Source organism: Musca autumnalis, unplaced genomic scaffold (genome assembly GCF_047663935.1).
Source record: "Musca autumnalis isolate F117 unplaced genomic scaffold, ASM4766393v1 scaffold_2, whole genome shotgun sequence".
Lineage (NCBI taxonomy): Eukaryota > Metazoa > Arthropoda > Insecta > Diptera > Muscidae > Musca > Musca autumnalis.
The window spans coordinates 5,271,752-5,284,473 of record NW_027411755.1 but is presented as its reverse complement, the minus strand read 5'-3'; the positions used below and the strand labels follow the sequence as shown (position 1 = coordinate 5,284,473).

The following is a 12,722-nucleotide window of genomic DNA, read 5'->3' as shown; positions in this document are numbered from 1 at the left end:
GGAGCCCTTCTGAATATCTTCCATAGATAAAACCCTTCTAAAGATATTTTATAAACAGAAAATCCGTAGATGTTGAACATGCATCCAAAGTCCTATAGAAGGATGACACTATAAAAGTCTATCATAAATAGGAGCCCTTCTAACAGTAATTTATAAACAGACAATCTTTTAAAGGCCTCGGTACATAAGAAGCCTCGCCGGCTGGCTTTCTTGCTCCACATCATTTTTTATAAAAGAATAAGGAAGGCCGAGCCAATTTTGAACTAGGTTGCCCTTTTCTTTTATCAGAATTAAAGCGGGGCTAGAAAACCAGACGACTAGACTTCTTATGTACCGAGTTCTTATGGTATTCTATGCTTAGAAGTCTCTCCAATTGATATTCTACAGACACAAGGCATTAGACAGGTTTTCTACCCAGCAAAAAAATCCTTACTAAATAATGGGTTTCTGTAGTACTTGTTGGTAGTCGAAACTACTAACAAAACCACCTACGAACCCATTATTTTAGCAAGGGTATGTCGCACTGAATTAATAGTTATACTCGTACTCTGTGACCACTAGAAGTTTAAAAATTAGAATAGTAGAGGTGGAATTTGTTTTCAATTTCAACACACTTCATATTTTTATTTTATTCTCTCGCTATCTGTTGCATTTAATCATGCGAAGATCTGATTTGTAGGCGAACGCGTATGAACATTAAGGGTTGTTTAAACGCAAACGTGTGTTACACCACCTGTTATTTATTTTGTCAACAAATCGCGTGCCGACGGTGAGCGTTAAACATACAAGCCTAGGATTTGTAGGAGACCTTCTAAAAGTCATTTATAGACAGAAGATCTAATTATCTATTCAGAAATCTCTCCAATTCGTCTTCTACAGACATCAAACCCCCCAAAGATCTTTAATAGTCAGAAGACCTTCTAAAGAATTCATATATACAAATGATTTTTAAAGAGTCTTTTATAGTCGGAAGAGTCTTTTTGGGTTTTCTATGAACCTTTCAATCCTTATATCATCCTTACTTACCTGGGTAATATTAAAAACGAATAAAATACATCAACACTTTGTACTATCAATGCGGCAATCAGTGGTAATGATGAATATGGTTCTCTATACGATCCATAATCCTCTTCAGACTCTTTCGCTTTGAATTGAAGCAGGAAATTGGTATCTTGATCCAAGTGCCTATAAGAAAGAAAAAAACATTTTGAAATGAAGAGCATTTAAAGGCACCAAAGTTATGTGGTGTGGGACCCTTACGCATAATAATCACGATCTCTTAAGACATTGTGCAGCTGCTCCTTAAATAAGGCCGCCTTATCTGAAACTTCGGTTTCATCACTTTCTTTAGTTGCGTCGTCTTCTTTATTGCGTTCGGTGGCAAGTAGCTCTTCATCTAGGGTGTCATCATTATCGTTGTTACTGCCACCAGCACCATTCGTTTGGGTTTCGTTGATTTTCTTAGCACTGGGAGAGGCAAACTAAAAGTAAAAAAAAAAAAAAAAAAGAAAGGGGGTAATTGGAAAGATGAATGACAGAATCGGCGTCATGTGGAAGGGCATAAAATCTATGGCAACATGACAAGTCACTTTTTCAATTACACAAAGGAAATCAAGTTTCCTAGTTTTTGTTTTGTTGTTGTCATTTAAATAGCAGGGATTCATAATGGGTTATGGGATGTTTTGAGGGTGGATTCTTTGTCACACTTACAGGTTTCAGTACTTTTACTATGAAATATGTTTTCAGACCAGCAATACGTAGGGCTTCTTCACGTTTCTCTCCATATGCGGGCTCCACTTCAAATTCGCCATTCAAATATGCCAAAGTTTTGTCAGAGATGTGGACACGTCTGTATAAAAAGAGTAACAACAATTAATGTCCTACCTATGTCACTTTGTGTCGCTTTCGTTGACTATTTTTTGCTATGTTTGGCTAATGGCCTTCTAATTTCTTGACATACCCAGCCTTTCCGCTTGATTCCATTTTATTAGCCAGCTCAACATCCTTTGAATAGACATCAAATTGCCATTGTCGCTGCCCCAATATACCGGCCAAGACTGCGCCCGTATGTATTCCAACTCTCATATCAACAGGTGAATTGGTCTTTTGTTGAACATACCTATGCACAGACACACACACACACACCGAGACATAAACAGGATACAAGCCAACGATACGATGTGGCAGCAGAACAAAGAGTAGGAGAACGAATATTGCAATAGAATAGAACAGAGAACATTAGAGACAGAAATCAATGTTTTCTATGAAAGAACAAGGATGTAACGAACATTGATGGTGTTTGGCATGGATGCCATGAATGGTGGGTGGGAGGAGGTGATGGCGTGGATGTCGAGGCTTTCACTTGTCTATGTCTGCTTGTCTGAAAAATGACATGGGGTCAAATAAAATAGACAGCAAAGCACTGTCAGCCAGCCAAGCAATCAGCCAGCTCAGTCTCCACCACGGCCATTATACAATTATCGTCATCATCATTAGTATTATCATTTATAAAGGTTTCTTTAAATATATTAGGGTGTTCTTATTTGAAAAAAAAATCATTATAAATTTCTAAGGTAATCTAAAAAAGGACTTGTTGGGGATATCAAAAATACTTCAGAGGAATCAAGGCTTTCGTACTTTAATTACATTAGGGTGTTTGTATTAAATCTTTGAGGATACAAAAAAATCAAATAAGAACACACCTAATGTTTTCTACACGAACATATGTATGCTTGTATATCCAAACTTACTTGATTGCCTTCACCATCGACAAACCCATATGCACACACATAACAGCATGATCTGGTTTTTCGTCCGGAGCTCCGCTAATGCAATAGTAACAGTCACCCAGAATTTTTATACGTAGCTGTTGGTATTTCTATGGGGAAAATGCCAAGCAACCAACCAACCAACAATGACGAAGACGACCAACAACGACATCGATGACAACGGTCAACAGGACAGGACAACACAGCAACCAACAACGGAAACGGAAACCGTTAGCATAAACATTGTTGCAAGCAGCAAATGAATGTCAGGAGTCGTCGTCAGTAAGAAGAGAACAAAAAGTTAAAGGCAAAAGTGTTAACTAACTGATTTTTAAACGGTCGTTTAATTATCGACTCTGTTGCCGTTTATCGCCCATTTATTATTTAATGCAAAGGTATGGACGATAAAAGGATGACAACACAGCCAAATGCAAAACGAGAAGAACACAAAACCAAAGAAAACAACATAAATGCAAGTAAACAAAAACCTCGAACAAAGAATGACAAATTAAGGAATGTCACCACAGGATGTATATATGATAAATTTATGGTGGTTTTCATGATATCCTTGGACAGTATATCGTACAGGATATTGGAAGTTTGTGCGTTTAAGGGCAAGAAATTTAAAGATTTATTGATACAGCATCTGTTGTCGATGCAGGAATTTTAACATTGAAGGGACCATTGGTGGTGCTACTCAACAACCTTTCCAAAGGAAAGGGTGCTTCTTAACAACCTTTCCTACGATAAAGGTGCTTCTTAACAACTTTTCCTACGACAAAGGTGCTTCTTAACAACCTTTCCAAAGGAAAGGGTGCTTCTTAACAACCTTTCCAAAGGAAAGGGGGCTTCTTCACAACATTTCCAAAGGAAAGGGTGCTTCTTAACAACCTTTCCAAAGGAAAGGGTGCTTCTTAACAACCTTTCCAAAGGAAAGGGTGCTTCTTAACAACCTTTCCAAAGGAAAGGGTGCTTCTTAACGACCTTTCCAAAGGAAAGGGTGCTTCTTAACGACCTTTCCAAAGGAAAGGGTGCTTCTTAACAACCTTTCCAAAGGAAAGGGTGCTTCTTAACAACCTTTCCAAAGGAAAGGATGCTTCTTAACAACCTTTCCAAAGGAAAGGGTGCTTTTTAACAACCTTTCCAAAGGAAAGGGGGCTTCTTAACAACCTTTCCAAAGGAAAGGGGGCTTCTTAACAACCTTTCCAAAGGAAAGGGGGCTTCTTAACAACCATTCCAAAGGAAAGGGTGCTTCTTAACAACCTTTCCAAAGGAAAGGGTGCTTCTTAACAACCTTTCCAAAGGAAAGGGTGCTTCTTAACAACCTTTCCAAAGGAAAGGGTGCTTCTTAACAACCTTTCCAAAGGAAAGGGTGCTTCTTAACAACCTTTCCAAAGGAAAGGGTGCTTCTTAACAACCTTTCCAAAGGAAAGGGTGCTTCTTAACAACCTTTCCAAAGGAAAGGGTGCTTCTTAACAACCTTTCCAAAGGAAAGGGTGCTTCTTAACAACCTTTCCAAAGGAAAGGGTGCTTCTTAACAACCTTTCCAAAGGAAAGGGTGCTTCTTAACAACCTTTCCAAAGGAAAGGGTGCTTCTTAACAACCTTTCCAAAGGAAAGGGTGCTTCTTAACAACCTTTCCAAAGGAAAGGGTGCTTCTTAACAACCTTTCCAAAGGAAAGGGTGCTTCTTAACAACCTTTCCAAAGGAAAGGGTGCTTCTTAACAACCTTTCCAAAGGAAAGGGTGCTTCTTAACAACCTTTCCAAAGGAAAGGGTGCTTCTTAACAACCTTTCCAAAGGAAAGGGTGCTTCTTAACAACCTTTCCAAAGGAAAGGGTGCTTCTTAACAACCTTTCCAAAGGAAAGGGTGCTTCTTAACAACCTTTCCAAAGGAAAGGGTGCTTCTTAACAACCTTTCCAAAGGAAAGGGTGCTTCTTAACAACCTTTCCAAAGGAAAGGGTGCTTCTTAACAACCTTTCCAAAGGAAAGGGTGCTTCTTAACAACCTTTCCAAAGGAAAGGGTGCTTCTTAACAACCTTTCCAAAGGAAAGGGTGCTTCTTAACAACCTTTCCAAAGGAAAGGGTGCTTCTTAACAACCTTTCCAAAGGAAAGGGTGCTTCTTAACAACCTTTCCAAAGGAAAGGGTGCTTCTTAACAACCTTTCCAAAGGAAAGGGTGCTTCTTAACAACCTTTCCAAAGGAAAGGGTGCTTCTTAAAATCCTTTCCAAAGGAAAGGGTGCTTCTTAACAACCATTCCAAAGGAAAGGGTGCTTCTTAACAACCATTCCAAAGGAAAGGGTGCTTCTTAACAATCTTTCCAAAGGAAAGGGTGCTTCTTAACAACCTTTCCAACGGAAAGGGTGCTTCTTAACAACCTTTCCAAAGGAAAGGGTGCTTCTTAACAACCTTTCCAAAGGAAAGGGTGCTTCTTAACAATCTTTCCAAAGGAAAGGGTGCTTCTTAACAACCTTTCCAAAGGAAAGGGTGCTTCTTAACAACCTTTCCAAAGGAAAGGGTGCTTCTTAACAACCTTTCCAAAGGAAAGGGTGCTTCTTAACAACCTTTCCAAAGGAAAGGGTGCTTCTTAACAACCTTTCCAAAGGAAAGGGTGCTTCTTAACAACCTTTCCAAAGGAAAGGGTGCTTCTTAACAACCTTTCCAAAGGAAAGGGTGCTTCTTAACAACCTTTCCAAAGGAAAGGGTGCTTCTTAACAACCTTTCCAAAGGAAAGGGTGCTTCTTAACAACCTTTCCAAAGGAAAGGGTGCTTCTTAACAACCTTTCCAAAGGAAAGGGTGCTTCTTAACAACCTTTCCAAAGGAAAGGGTGCTTCTTAACAACATTTCCAAAGGAAAGGGTGCTTCTTAACAACCTTTCCAAAGGAAAGGGTGCTTCTTAACAACCTTTCCAAAGGAAAGGGTGCTTCTTAACAACCTTTCCAAAGGAAAGGGTGCTTCTTAACAACCTTTCCAAAGGAAAGGGTGCTTCTTAACAACCTTTCCAAAGGAAAGGGTGCTTCTTAACAACCTTTCCAAAGGAAAGGGTGCTTCTTAACAACCTTTCCAAAGGAAAGGGTGCTTCTTAACAACCTTTCCAAAGGAAAGGGTGCTTCTTAACAACCTTTCCAAAGGAAAGGGTGCTTCTTAACAACCTTTCCAAAGGAAAGGGTGCTTCTTAACAACCTTTCCAAAGGAAAGGGTGCTTCTTAACAACCTTTCCAAAGGAAAGGGTGCTTCTTAACAACCTTTCCAAAGGAAAGGGTGCTTCTTAACAACCTTTCCAAAGGAAAGGGTGCTTCTTAACAACCTTTCCAAAGGAAAGGGTGCTTCTTAACAACCTTTCCAAAGGAAAGGGTGCTTCTTAACAACCTTTCCAAAGGAAAGGGTGCTTCTTAACAACCTTTCCAAAGGAAAGGGTGCTTCTTAACAACCTTTCCAAAGGAAAGGGTGCTTCTTAACAACCTTTCCAAAGGAAAGGTTGCTTCTTAACAACCTTTCCAAAGGAAAGGGTGCTTCTTAACAACCTTTCCAAAGGAAAGGGTGCTTCTTAACAACCTTTCCAAAGGAAAGGGTGCTTCTTAACAACCTTTCCAAAGGAAAGGGTGCTTCTTAACAACCTTTCCAAAGGAAAGGGTGCTTCTTAACAACCTTTCCAAAGGAAAGGGTGCTTCTTAACAACCTTTCCAAAGGAAAGGGTGCTTCTTAACAACCTTTCCAAAGGAAAGGGTGCTTCTTAACAACCTTTCCAAAGGAAAGGGTGCTTCTTAACAACCTTTCCAAAGGAAAGGGTGCTTCTTAACAACCTTTCCAAAGGAAAGGGTGCTTCTTAACAACCTTTCCAAAGGAAAGGGTGCTTCTTAACAACCTTTCCAAAGGAAAGGGTGCTTCTTAACAACCTTTCCAAAGGAAAGGGTGCTTCTTAACAACCTTTCCAAAGGAAAGGGTGCTTCTTAACAACCTTTCCAAAGGAAAGGGTGCTTCTTAACAACCTTTCCAAAGGAAAGGGTGCTTCTTAACAACCTTTCCAAAGGAAAGGGTGCTTCTTAACAACCTTTCCAAAGGAAAGGGTGCTTCTTAACAACCTTTCCAAAGGAAAGGGTGCTTCTTAACAACCTTTCCAAAGGAAAGGGTGCTTCTTAACAACCTTTCCAAAGGAAAGGGTGCTTCTTAACAACCTTTCCAAAGGAAAGGGTGCTTCTTAACAACCTTTCCAAAGGAAAGGGTGCTTCTTAACAACCTTTCCAAAGGAAAGGGTGCTTCTTAACAACCTTTCCAAAGGAAAGGGTGCTTCTTAACAACCTTTCCAAAGGAAAGGGTGCTTCTTAACAACCTTTCCAAAGGAAAGGGTGCTTCTTAACAACCTTTCCAAAGGAAAGGGTGCTTCTTAACAACCTTTCCAAAGGAAAGGGTGCTTCTTAACAACCTTTCCAAATGAAAGGGTGCTTCTTAACAACCTTTCCAAAGGAAAGGGTGCTTCTTAACAACCTTTCCAAAGGAAAGGGTGCTTCTTAACAACCTTTCCAAAGGAAAGGGTGCTTCTTAACAACCTTTCCAAAGGAAAGGGTGCTTCTTAACAACCTTTCCAAAGGAAAGGGTGCTTCTTAACAACCTTTCCAAAGGAAAGGGTGCTTCTTAACAACCTTTCCAAAGGAAAGGGTGCTTCTTAACAACCTTTCCAAAGGAAAGGGTGCTTCTTAACAACCTTTCCAAAGGAAAGGGTGCTTCTTAACAACCTTTCCAAATGAAAGGGTGCTTCTTAACAACCTTTCCAAAGGAAAGGGTGCTTCTTAACAACCTTTCCAAAGGAAAGGGTGCTTCTTAACAACCTTTCCAAAGGAAAGGGTGCTTCTTAACAACCTTTCCAAAGGAAAGGGTGCTTCTTAACAACCTTTCCAAAGGAAAGGGTGCTTCTTAACAACCTTTCCAAAGGAAAGGGTGCTTCTTAACAACCTTTCCAAAGGAAAGGGTGCTTCGTAACAACCTTTCCAAAGGAAAGGGTGCTTCTTAACAACCTTTCCAAAGGAAAGGGTGCTTCGTAACAACCTTTCCAAAGGAAAGGGTGCTTCTTAACAACCTTTCCAAAGGAAAGGGTGCTTCGTAACAACCTTTCCAAAGGAAAGGGTGCTTCTTAACAACCTTTCCAAAGGAAAGGGTGCTTCTTAACAACCTTTCCAAAGGAAAGGGTGCTTCTTAACAACCTTTCCAAAGGAAAGGGTGCTTCTTAACAACCTTTCCAAAGGAAAGGGTGCTTCTTAACAACCTTTCCAAAGGAAAGGGTGCTTCTTAACAACCTTTCCAAAGGAAAGGGTGCTTCTTAACAACCTTTCCAAAGGAAAGGGTGCTTCTTAACAACCTTTCCAAAGGAAAGGGTGCTTCTTAACAACCTTTCCAAAGGAAAGGGTGCTTCTTAACAACCTTTCCAAAGGAAAGGGTGCTTCTTAACAACCTTTCCAAAGGAAAGGGTGCTTCTTAACAACCTTTCCAAAGGAAAGGGTGCTTCTTAACAACCTTTCCAAAGGAAAGGGTGCTTCTTAACAACCTTTCCAAAGGAAAGGGTGCTTCTTAACAACCTTTCCAAAGGAAAGGGTGCTTCGTAACAACCTTTCCAAAGGAAAGGGTGCTTCTTAACAACCTTTCCAAAGGAAAGGGTGCTTCTTAACAACCTTTCCAAAGGAAAGGGTGCTTCTTAACAACCTTTCCAAAGGAAAGGGTGCTTCTTAACAACCTTTCCAAAGGAAAGGGTGCTTCTTAACAACCTTTCCAAAGGAAAGGGTGCTTCTTAACAACCTTTCCAAAGGAAAGGGTGCTTCTTAACAACCTTTCCAAAGGAAAGGGTGCTTCTTAACAACCTTTCCAAAGGAAAGGGTGCTTCTTAACAACCTTTCCAAAGGAAAGGGTGCTTCTTAACAACCTTTCCAAAGGAAAGGGTGCTTCTTAACAACCTTTCCAAAGGAAAGGGTGCTTCTTAACAACCTTTCCAAAGGAAAGGGTGCTTCTTAACAACCTTTCCAAAGGAAAGGGTGCTTCGTAACAACCTTTCCAAAGGAAAGGGTGCTTCTTAACAACCTTTCCAAAGGAAAGGGTGCTTCGTAACAACCTTTCCAAAGGAAAGGGTGCTTCGTAACAACCTTTCCAAAGGAAAGGGTGCTTCTTAACAACTTTTCCAAAGGAAAGGGTGCTTCTTAACAACCTTTCCAAAGGAAAGGGTGCTTCTTAACAACCTTTCCAAAGGAAAGGGTGCTTCTTAACAACCTTTCCAAAGAAAAGGGTGCTTCTTAACAACCTTTCCAAAGGAAAGGGTGCTTCTTAACAACCTTTCCAAAGGAAAGGGTGCTTCTTAACAACCTTTCCAAAGGAAAGGGTGCTTCTTAACAACCTTTCCAAAGGAAAGGGTGCTTCTTAACAACCTTTCCAAAGGAAAGGGTGCTTCTTAACAACCTTTCCAAAGGAAAGGGTTCTTCTGTAAAAAAAAGTTCTAAACGTCTGCTATGAAAAGAAGAACTAATTTTTTTGTAAATAAGGCTTTCCAAAGATCCTCTATATAAATAAGACCTTCTTTCAGGGACATACAAAGGAGGATGGCCGAGTAAAATCGCCCCTGGAAACTATTTTTTTTTCAAAGAAGAAGACTTATATGTATTCTATAGGAACGAAACTTCAAAAGATCTGCTATAGGAATAATATCTTCTACCTGTGTCGTAAGCGGGGAGAGGCAAGGGGTGTTCTACAAATTTTGAAAAGCTACGTTCATTGGCATTTCTTCGAACAGGGAAAGGGAAGGGTAGAGCATGTTAATTTGGCAATCAATCATTAATTTTTCTATACACAAACCTGCACTACACCCTGTACGTGTATTCATATACATACGTACAAATCTATGGGTATCGATATATACAAATATACATATGTATGTACATGCCGATGTCCACAACAAATCAAACAATATAATGTTTCGTAAAGGTTAATCAAATCAAAATTAAAGTAAACCAATCAAAACCAATCGTATCAAATAAAAAATTCCATCAACCAACAAAAAAGGACGAAACAGAATACCAAAAGGATTACAAAACGGGAGGCCATTGTAATAGCCGCCGCCACCGTCAAGGCTATAAAAATCAAACAAAAATAACCAATTTTTATTAACATAAAAACAAGTAAGCAAAACCAACAAAGTAGAAAAAGAAAAACAATATGGGCTGGAACAATTTACCTCAGCCAATCGATCAAATCGTGCGAACAGTTCATTTAACATCTTAACCAAATCCTGGGCGCTGTATGTCGATGATATGGCCGTAAAGCCAACTATGTCAGCATATAAAATACTGATATTAAAAAAAAAAAAACAGAGATAAAATGTGTGTTAAAACAGTTTTAAAGGACTTTCCGAGGTGTTAACAGGCAGAAAAGGTATTTGGAGAAAAATAAAGTAGTCACAATTGTAAAGAATAAAACATATTATAATTGCTCTGTTCTAGAACCTGAGGAATCTACTATTTTTTACTGTTTTCACAAAATTTATAAAGGAAAAAGTTGGCAGGTTTTGGTACTGAACCTTTATTTGTGACCCATTTATATCACAAAAAGTTACACTTTTACACTAACCTCACATTCTCATGGCGACTCATGTAGATTTTCTTAAACGGTTCTGAACTTGTTGATCCCAAATCTTGACGCATCTTCTCGGCCACATGTTTTGGCAGCACTGATAGCAGCAGACGTTCTTGTTCCGCAGATTCCTCTTCAATGATCATCTTTACTTCTAAACTCTTTTTGGCCTCTACAAAGGCCCGTTTTTGTTTGGCGGCATTCATGTCATAATAAATTAAACCTATTATTAAAGCTGACGAAACCAAAACCATATTCGCCATTAACTTTGAAAGTGAGAAACAAACAAAAAACGAAACATAAATTGTAATTAGGGCCACATGTGGTATTTGAGGTTATGTATGCATGCGTTCATTCGTTGCCTACCATTTCATTGAACATGGGATCATCACGTGATGTCAAATAGATTACAATATAGTAACCAAAAAATGTTACAAAACACATACAACATCCCATATAAGGAACAACCGGTATGCTAACTGGAACCAAAAAATTAAATAAAATAGACCAGCCGAGGAGCTCCCTGAAAAACACAGATGGAAAATAAATGAGCATAGTATAAAATCGCTTCTAATCCTTGAGCATACAAACCTGGGCGATATGGTCTTTTGCTGGTTAACACAGTAGATTATAAAATGTACTACAAAGCATATAAATACTATAATCGGTGCACTGTCAATTAGCAGGGCAATGTGCAGCGGCTTTTTCGATTTGGCCCGTTCATAACGGCTGGCTATGAACATTGTTAGCCAACTGCATATTGCTATTAAATCCAGGATAATATAGCAAGCTGTAGCATAGAAATGGAAAGTCATTGTTAACTTTTCTTTTGTAAAAACAGTAAGACATCAGGGTCAATAAGTTTCTCATAAAGCTACTTGTTCAGGTGGAAGTTCAATAAAGGGTGACCGTCAAAAGGAAGTAATAACATAGCAGTTAGAAAAATACAAAATGATAAATAATAATAGTAATAATAATAGTCTGATTTAGACACAAAGTGTTGACATTTTTAATTTTGTCACATTTTCACATTCCTACATTTTTCCGTTCCTGTACTCTTTGGAAAATATTGCAATATTTGAGAATTCTTTGTTTTGCAACTTTTAACACTAAAAAAGTACGGGATGGAAGCTATTAATAGTTCTTGTTGTAAAAACGCAAATATGTTCGTTCTGTACTGGTTGAGTCCATAAAGAATCAGAAGAGAAGTGAGTGGGTTTAGCTACCCAACCTAACAAATGCAGCGCATCGTCTGGTCCCAATCCAAATGCAGGACATGTGTTGGGTATCGTTCGGCCCGATACGAATTTGACCTTGGCACCTGGCCTACTTCTGCTGCGATGGATAGTGGGTGATCTCCGAGTACGGCATTAAGGCTTTATTATTGAATTGTCTGCTCTATGCATCAGTGTGAATGCTATTCAAGCCTGCCTTACAGGCTCCTTAATCTAGGTTATCGTTGGTACCTTTGTACCTCTCTCTCTCTCTAGATCATGTTGTTGTTGTTGTTGTAGCAACGCAAATGTGTTCGTTCGTGTATTATTTCAGTTATCAGATTCCTTTGTATCCAGATTCAAGAATTCTGCAACCTGGACTGGTTGCGTCCATAAGGAATCAGGAGACAGGTGAATGGGGTTAGCAGGGCAGCTAAACAAATGCAGTGTATCGTGTGGTCCCAATCCACATGCTGGGCAGGTGTTGGGTATCGTGGCGTCAATTCGTGCCTGGGTGGAGGAAGCCTGTCCATTAAATCGTGACAGGGATGCTCACTGCGATAACACCCAAGCAGGTACTGCATCGACATTTTATTGTGTTGACGGATCGGTAAAATCTTCGTCTCCTCATGAAGATGGTCCACTGGTGTCATGAGGTGGCACCCTGTTGCAGTCCTCAGGGCAGCATTCTGGCAGGTTTGAATCTTCTTCCACTGCGTAGTGCTAACCTTTGCAGACCACGCTGGCGCCGCATAGCTTACCACAGACCGGCCTATTGCATTGTAGGTGGTAAACAAGGTTTCTTTGTCAGCTCCCCAAGTGCTGCCGGCCAGCGACTTGAGCACCTTGTTCCTACTTCTGATCTTGTCGCAAATAGCTGTGGCATGCGCGGACGACTTAATCATGCTATCGAACGTTACACCGAGTATTTTGGGGTAGTTAGTGGTCGGAATCAGTGCACCATCGACCAATATGTTCAGTGGGAGCCTCATTTCAGCCGTCCATGTGGTGAACAGTGTGGCAGTGGATTTAGCGGCGGATATTTTCATATTCCTCAGATGGAAGAACTGCACTAGGTCAGCTATGTAGACATTTAACCTATCACATATGTCATCGATGATAGGACCTGATCG

General features: G+C 39.9%; 1 protein-coding gene across 5 annotated transcripts in view; it reads right to left on the bottom strand.

The window, feature by feature from the left end:
• The window catches only part of Ac3 (Adenylate cyclase 3), a 47,535-nt gene that overhangs the window by 21,135 nt on the left and 13,678 nt on the right, over positions 1-12,722 (bottom strand). For all 5 annotated transcript variants that reach the window (XM_073966685.1, XM_073966686.1, XM_073966684.1 and 2 more), the window contains exons 3-11: positions 10,967-11,165; positions 10,742-10,898; positions 10,373-10,641; positions 9,981-10,092; positions 2,751-2,878; positions 1,961-2,119; positions 1,711-1,849; positions 1,261-1,481; positions 1,027-1,185 (exon numbers count right to left, since the gene is read on the bottom strand). In XM_073966685.1, coding sequence (XP_073822786.1) covers positions 1,027-1,185; positions 1,261-1,481; positions 1,711-1,849; positions 1,961-2,119; positions 2,751-2,878; positions 9,981-10,092; positions 10,373-10,641; positions 10,742-10,898; positions 10,967-11,165 — 1,543 coding nt within the window. The remainder of the gene's footprint in view (positions 1-1,026; positions 1,186-1,260; positions 1,482-1,710; positions 1,850-1,960; positions 2,120-2,750; positions 2,879-9,980; positions 10,093-10,372; positions 10,642-10,741; positions 10,899-10,966; positions 11,166-12,722) is intronic.